The sequence below is a fragment of the Alligator sinensis genome, unplaced genomic scaffold, assembly GCF_000455745.1.
Source record: "Alligator sinensis unplaced genomic scaffold, ASM45574v1 scaffold1190_1, whole genome shotgun sequence".
Taxonomy (NCBI): Eukaryota; Metazoa; Chordata; order Crocodylia; family Alligatoridae; genus Alligator; species Alligator sinensis.
In genome coordinates this window covers 466,966-475,042 of record NW_005842969.1, presented here as the reverse complement: position 1 = coordinate 475,042, position 8,077 = coordinate 466,966, and the positions used below count along the sequence as shown (strand labels likewise).

Below are 8,077 nucleotides of genomic sequence, written 5' to 3'. Positions count from 1 at the left end.
AGGAGTGGGGAAAGCAGCCAGCTGGGGTTTGCCTGGCTTGGGCTGGAGGAGAGGGGGAGCCATGAGGTTGGGGGGCTCTGATCTACCTGCCTCCACTTCAGGTCACACCAGGCAAACTCCAGCCCATAGCTCACTCCCCCTCCCCTCCTGCCCCAGGAGCATGGCTGAGCTAGGCTGGGCTGGCCTGCATCAGTCCAGCCCCAATCGTGCCACAAATTAGCCCTAGGGAACACAAGGTCCCAAAGGCGCTCTAAAATGGAGTAGCCTTAATCTGATCCCTTATTCAATGAGGCTTAATTTGTTACACAACTGGCCGCTTTAAAAGCACTCTGCAGCCGTGCATGTGTGTCACAGCATGGCTGTAGAGTGCTTTCCGAGAGCTGATCATGCAAAAAACAACTTCTGTCTGCACCCACAGTTTAAAAGGCCCAGAGAGATATGTAAGAGTCATTGTTGGTCTGCCTGCCAGCAGATAGGAGACATCATTGTTGTTCTTACCCGGTGACCCACGACTGAAAAGGCTGGTACCTGTCACAAACTCCTGCAAGACAGTTTTAGGCTGGACACAAGGAAAAACTTCTTTACTGTCTGAGTCCTCAAGGCCTGGAACAGCCCCCCCCCAGACGTGGTGCAAGCACCTACTCTGGACACTTCCAAGAAACATTTGGACCCTTATCTTCCTAGGATCCTTTGACCCTAGCTAACTTCGTGCCCCTTGGGCAGGAGGCTGAACCTGAAAATCTTACAAGGTCCCTTCCAGCCCTAATGTCTATGAAATCTATGAAATCTTAGAAGTTGAGGTTGCAAGTGTTTTTGACACACTGCCGAAAAATGTTGCCAACCCTGAACTAAACATTGATCCATTTTATAGCACATAATGTATCTAGCTATTGGTTTATGAGCACTCTGGCAAGGTGCCAGAGGACTGGAAAAGGGCCAATGTGGTCCCCATTTTCAAAAAAGGGAGGAAGGAGGACCCAGGAAATTATAGGCCTGTTAGTCTTACCTCAGTCCAGGGGAAGCTCTTGGAGAAAATTATCCAGGTGCACATCTGCGAGGGGCCAGCAGGATAGATTATGCTTACGGGCAACCAACATGGGTTCATTAGAGGCAGGTCCTGTCAGACCAACCTGGTGGCCTTCTATGACCAGGTCACAAAATCCTTGGACAGAGGTGTCGCAGTGGACATAGTCTCTCTGGACTTTAGGAAGGCCTTCGACACCATCTCTCACCCCATTCTCGTTAAAAAATTAGGCGACTGTGGTGTTGACATCTACAGAGTCATATGGGTCGCAAACTGGCTGGAGGGCCACACCCAGAGAGTGGTGGTGGACGGGTCATTTTCAACTTGGAGGGATGTGGGCAGTGGGGTCCCCCAGGGCTCGGTCCTCAGGCCCACACTGTTCAACATCTTCATCAGTGACTTAGACAAGTGGGTGAAAAGCACCTTGTTCAAATTTACAGATGACACTAAAATGTGGGGAGAAGTGGGCACGCTAGAAGGGAGGGACAGGCTGCAATTGGATCTGGACAGGTTACAGGGGTGGGCTGATGAGAATAAGATGGGATTCAATACTGACAAGTGCCAGGTACTGCACCTAGGGAGGAAGAACCAGCAGCAGACCAACAGGCTGGGGAACTCCCTTCTCGTCAGCACAGAGGCAGAAAAGGATCTCAGAGTCATTGTAGACTCCAAGATGAACATGGGCCGCCAATGTGGGGACGCAGTCAGGAAGGATAATTGCACCTTGTCATGCATCCACAGATGCATCATGAGCAGGTCCAAGGAGGTGATCCTCCCCCTCTATGCGACATTGGTCAGGCTGCAGTTGGAGTACTGCGTCCAGTTCTGGGCGCCGCACTTCAGGAGGGATGTGGACAACGTGGAGAGGGTCCAGAGGAGGGCCACTCGCATGATCAGGGGTCAGCAGGGCAGGCCCTACAAGGACAGGCTACGGGGCCTGAACCTGTTCAGCCTTCACAAGAGAAGGCTGGGAGGGGACCTGGTGGCCATCTATAAACTTGGCCAAGAGAGACCAGCAGGCTATGGGAGAGTCCGTTCCCCCGAGCACTACTGGCAGTAACAAGGAATAACAGCCATAAGTTGACTGATGGTAGATTCAGGCTAGATAACAGGAAGCACTACTTCACAGTTAGGGCAGCTAGGATCTGGAACCAACTTCCAAGGGAAGTGATGCTTGCTCCTACCCTGAGGGCCTTCAAAAGGAGGCTAGATAGACACCTTGCCAGGGTCATTTTTTCCTGCCCATGGCAGGGGGTCAGACTTGATGATCTACTCAGGTCCCTTCCAACCCTACCAACTATGAAACTATGTTTTACCCAACTCCTGAATTCTTTCCACACAGAAAGTGAGAATGATCCTCCTAGCAGTCAGCTTTTTTCTTCTTAGAATTCTCTCTCTGCTATCCCTGTAAATTTCTTACACCTCCTCCCACTGTTCTTTACTATGCTGTGCCTGGCTCCCGGTGATCAAACCTGAGGAAGGTCTTGCATTCGAAAGCTTGTTTAACTCTATTCCAACTACATAGTTGGTCCAGTTAGAGATACCATCCTAAGAAATTCTTGCCTTACATAATTTCTGGACCATCATGGCTACAGCATCACTCTTATACTACTATAACCTCCATATTGGCACTAATGCATAGGTGATCAGTACAGAACCCATATTAGTGCTAGTGAATACCCTGGAGCTCACAACAGACCTGATTTGGTCTGAATTTCATTCCTCAAAGATAAGGTCAATGCCAAGCAGAGAACCAATGGCAGCAACGTCTGTTGCATCAGTCTGCTCCTAGCCTCCTGCCCATGCCCACAGTCCTGGTCAGCATGCACAGCTTACCAGTGGGGCTGCTCCAGCAGCTGCCCAGGTACTGCTCAGCTCTGCCACCCCTCTTGCAGCTCCTTCTCCTCCTGCCCCAGCTGCACTGCTCAAGGTAGTACAGGGAAGCAATGGTGGCCATGGGGACATGTGCTGGGCAGCAGATGTCCAGCCAGAGAGGGAAGCTGCAGCCAGGCAGCTCCTGCCCCAGTGCACAGGATTTCAGCAGCAGCTCCTGGCCGTCTTCCACCTACTCAGGTGCCTGCTCATTGCACTGGGTGGACAGAGTGGGTAAAAGGCAGCCTGCAGCTGGAGTCCCTCACACTGGGGAAGAATCCTTCTGGCTGCAGCTTCCCCCCTACCTGGCTGGGCATCTGCTGCCCAGCCCGCACCCCCACAGCTTCCCCACACTACCTGCTGCCCAGAGCAGTACAGCAGGGACAAGAGGGGGAGGGGGAGCCACTGTAGGTGGGGGGATGCAAGCAGTGCAGACGGCTGCAGGTGGGTACACCACCCAAGCAAGCTCTGCTGCACGCACACCCTCCTCACCTTCAGCTGGCTCCTGGGACCTGGCCTGTGGGCAGCCCCTCAAACACACATGCACACCCCACTTTCTACCCCCCCTACAAACGCACAATACACAAAAGTAAGACTATTTTGAGCTGCTATATATACCCGTATATACACTACTCAAAAGAAATCAGGACAAGCTCACAGATTTCAAATGTGCCATTTTGACAAGCCTTGTAGTACAAGGAAATCTGTAAGGGGAGGTGTGGAACAGGGAACAGGAAAAGAGGAAAAATGACAAGTGGAATACACAGACAAGACACTGGAAATGGGTGTGGGGTGGGGCAAGGGGAAGAAAATAAGAAGTGGTTCTGAAGTTTGGTTTGTTTGGGGTTTTTTAAAGAAATATTTCAAATTGAATCCACAACAAGAGCTAGTGGTTTGACACTCCATAGCTTCCTTCTAAAAGCCATGCAAAAAGGGATCTGAAGGAGAATTGTGGCTATGCACAAGCATGAGGAAGCACAGAGCACAAACATAATTTAAAGGTTTTCATTAAGAAAATTCCCCATGTTGCTTCTGTGTCCGCTGGGGAGAGCACCGAAGGACCCACCTGTGGCCCCTCCAGGTCAGTGATCTGCCACAGGGGGATCCCAGGTGCTCCCCCAGACCCAGGAGGCACTGCCGAGCTGGTGGGGCCCCCCAGTGGACCGGAAGCGTTTCTGGTCCACTTCTGGGTCTGCTGCTGAACATGCTGGGGAGTCCCCCACACTCCTGTGGGATGCTCCATGCACCCCAGCATTTATGAGCCGCCAGGTACCTTGAGGTACGTAGAAAAAACATTTCAAGCTATGTCTATGTCCGAATCACCGAATCTTTCCAAAATCAATTCGCAGGGTTCCAATTCGATTCAAAGAAGTTAAAGGGTTGCCCGATTCGATTCGGATTTGGAGATTCGGCCACTGAATTGGGCCAAATCAAAATCAGGAACCAAAACTTCACACAGCCCTACTAAATATAATTGCAACTCACAATTCTCATTTCAGCACTGGTAGGAAAAGAAAAGGAAGCACATGATCCAACTGCAGCAGCAGTGTCACAGAAACTGGTCTGAGTTAAAAAGGCTTTGTCTTTTGCTTTAAAAAATGCAAGAGGAATGAACGTTTTTAAATCCTTTATTAAGAAGAAAATATATCTCTGTTCCAGCTGGTCAAGATCTCATAACATACAATTCAGAAAGGTCATAGGCAGTTTCTTTACTGTTAGGGTTTTGGGGGATATATAGCTCTCATCATTAAGGTTGTCCCTTGAAGTAGCCTGCAGAAATAACTTAATATCCTTCAATTCCCTGGAAAAAATCAGTCACCTCGCAGCAAGTCACCTAGGAGAGTAAAATAAATAGATAAATAAAAAGCTTCGAGAGAGAAAAATTCTACAAGACAAGACATTATCAGTACTTGAATAAACTTCCAAATTAAAGGTTGCTCTAGTGACTGACTTCAGGGTTTCATTTTGGCAGCATTTCCAAGAACACAAAGTATTGCCTTCGTCACAAGCATGACTCACAATAAAAGATTACATAGGAAGGAAAGCCATATTTAAAACAGGACTATTGTTTTTACTAATCTTAAACCCTCTCAGCCCCATTTTCTACCTGCCTTCACATCCACCTCTGTTACAGGACAACTTTTTATTAAGGATCAAACCATGCTCTGGCCTTCTAGGATTGCTCACAAAGGACACAAACTCCTGATGGCCTTTGACTACCAGAGACTATCCAAGGCCAACATCAGTCACTCTTGTGCAGAGATAGATACCTGCTTTCCCTTCCTCTTAAGGCAGCCAAATTTCACAGCCAATGAAATGTTAAGGCAGGGCTGATCCGGTCTTGAGCAGATTGGGTTGAACTAGAAGTCTTCTCATAATCCCTTCTAGCCTCATTTTTCAGTTAGTGCGTTCTGCTAGTTCGGGCCTACTAGTGACACTGACTGAGTTCTTAGGGTCAATGAAGAGACAGAGACCAAGCAGGAAGCACAGTTTTGAAATCTATACTCACCACACGCAGAGTTCCATTATTCATCTTGCTTATACTTTAAATCCCAGCGCTCTCATGCATTCCTTATGGGCCTCAATAAGAGGCCCACAATTCTCCTCCCCTTTTTCAATGATGCTACAAAGCAAAGAGATTTCTCTGGTTAGCCAGCAATATAGTCACCATGTTAATACTCGTATATGCAAGACCAAAAATCTGTAACTTTTAGTGTAAACGGGACACAAGCATATCACAGAGTTTAGTGTGAGTCTACCTTTACCAACTTGGCTGGTTTTACACTTAAACATCCCTATTTGTTTGTTTTTTCAAGTTTCCCCCCTCCCCAAGTTTGTTTGCTGCCCTAGAAAAACTACTCAGCTTCCTTCATGGAGAAATAACTGAAAACAAAGCAGCACCTAGAAAAAATGCTGACTGCCTCCTTTTGTTTCCAATGAAATTACAGCCACAGGAAGGCCTCAGTTAAGATGGATGCCACTTTCCAACAGCTTCTGTAAATGTAAAGCGCTAACTTTCTCTGCCAGGGGTAACCTCCCTAGAGAAGATGGCAGATAGTTGGGCTTTATTGTTAGTCTGTTTAGTAGAGCCCAAGACAAATGCACTGTTTTGCTAAATAGGAATCTATAAAACTATTTATTCAGAAGTGGGTCCAAAAGAAGGTAAACCCACACAGGCTGAAAGTTTTTGAAACCTTGTAATTTGAGAACTCCACTGCATAGATTATGTAGGCTAACCATACTCTATCTGCCAGGGACTTCCTTATCCCTCCACCCAACAAGCTATCTGGGCACCACCCTCTCTATTTTGGGGACATTCTGCAATTCCCCACAACTTTTCCTTCACAGCAGGTCCTCTCTGTTCCCCGTGGCCCTCTCCCATAGCCAGGAACCTATATGCCCCATTGCCATAATGCACCATTGGTCCTCATCTGCACTTGGCTCCCTACCAGTTCTTCATTTTCCCACTCCATCTTGAGTCTGGATTTCTACATTTCTCATCACAAACATTCACATGTTCTCTTGTGAATTCTACTTTGTCCCCACCACCAAATCCAGGCTTTATCTGGCACATACTTCTTCACACTATCACTCTTTTCCAGCTTCCTCACACTGCTCCTCTCCGGGTCTCTCATGCATCACTGTGGATATTCCAACCCCCGTCCCCAAATGCCAAACTTGCTCTCGCTTCCCCTTCTACACTCACTAATTCCTCTTCTACACCCCTCCTACACACACTTCCTATAAAGATTGTCTTACTCCTATTATGGTCTGGGCTACAGAAAACACCTTCATACAGCAGTGAAGCTGCTGCCTCCAACAGATATAGCCTTCAGGTACTTGAAGGCTGCTATCAAATCCCCCCTCAGTCTTGGGATACAGTATATTCTTAAGCAATAGGTTTTATATCTGTTCAATTAAGTATCCTTTATTATCCCCTCTTAATGATATATTAGTTGGTTTAATATAAATACCTAACCTTTATTTCAAATCCTACTAAGAGCTTGTCCTTAAGGATATCAAGCAAGCAGTACTGAGTGCCACAAACAACTATCGGTTGCATAAAACAGCTTAATTTTAAAATGCCTAATCTTTCCAGAGAAGGCATCTGCTCTTTCCTCACAAGGAAGCATTTCCTTTTCAGGAACTTCTGTACAAAATTTTGTACCGCCTTAAAAAAAAAGGAAGAAATGTCTGAACCTCAGATTGTACACCTTTCAATCACAGGAGCTCATGTATTAACAGTCAGGGTGTTGCTTGCTGCTTTACACTATTACTACAAGGTTTCAGAGCTGTTGCACAAAATCTTGCACAGAGTACTGTTTTTAAGACATAAAACCAATTTATTTATTTTTAGAATGGTTACTGCAGATATTATCTCCATCTATGAAAGCACCTACCAAGTTTTTGTGATTTAAAAACCACATTTCATTTAAATACACAAAAAAGTTTCTCTATTTTTTTGCTCTGTGCAAAATCCAAAGACAACAGAAGACCTTGACAATTCAGGAAGTATAGTGAAACGTGATATTAAAATAAATGAAGAAAGAAAAGAAAAGAAAAATATTAGGAAACCAACCATAAAAAATGGGTTCATGTGAATAATACAAACAAGCAAAAAAACAAAACAGTTAAGCGCATAAAGGTAATTGCAGAAAAAAACCCTGCAATTTTCCTTTTGTCCATATATCATTCTGCCCAATCGAAAAACTTCCTGTTCTTGAGCATTTGCAGTTTCACATGACTCCTAGTATCTTATTGCAGAAGTGTTGTAACCCCAATATCTGGCTGTGCAGAAACACTCAGCGAAATTTAAATGCAGCAATATTTGGAAAGGGAACAAAGTATGCTAAGGGGTAATTAATGAATAATTACAAGATGGATTTCAGGAAAAGGCCATGAGGTCTCTCAGACCCTGAATTATTACTCTCTCAAGGAAGGCAAAACAATGCCAAGCACACAAAAAAAACAGAGACAGGACAATATACTGCTGGGGCCAATAATCCTGTACCAGCTGAGAAGACAGATTAGATGCAAACTAAGAGTTTTTCCTTTCATTACTTATACTGGTGGTTCTCAACCTTTCCAGCGTCAAGGCACCCTTGGTAGTTAGGCGAGTGGGGAGCCCCCCTTCGCATGCTGCCCCCCCCCCCCCCCCCCCCCAACCCGCCGCCACCGCCC

At 46.3% G+C, this 8,077-nt stretch overlaps 1 protein-coding gene across 1 annotated transcript in view; it reads right to left on the bottom strand.

Moving 5' to 3' along the window:
- Positions 1 to 4,698: 4,698 nt before the first annotated feature.
- LOC112548165 (forkhead box protein C1) overlaps positions 4,699 to 8,077 on the bottom strand; it is a 3,641-nt gene continuing 262 nt past the window's right edge. The window contains exons 2-4 of the mRNA XM_025192828.1: positions 7,958 to 8,077; positions 5,406 to 5,519; positions 4,699 to 4,730 (exon numbers count right to left, since the gene is read on the bottom strand). Of these exons, the coding sequence (XP_025048613.1) occupies positions 5,435 to 5,519; positions 7,958 to 8,077 (205 nt within the window). The 3' untranslated portion in view covers positions 4,699 to 4,730; positions 5,406 to 5,434. The remainder of the gene's footprint in view (positions 4,731 to 5,405; positions 5,520 to 7,957) is intronic.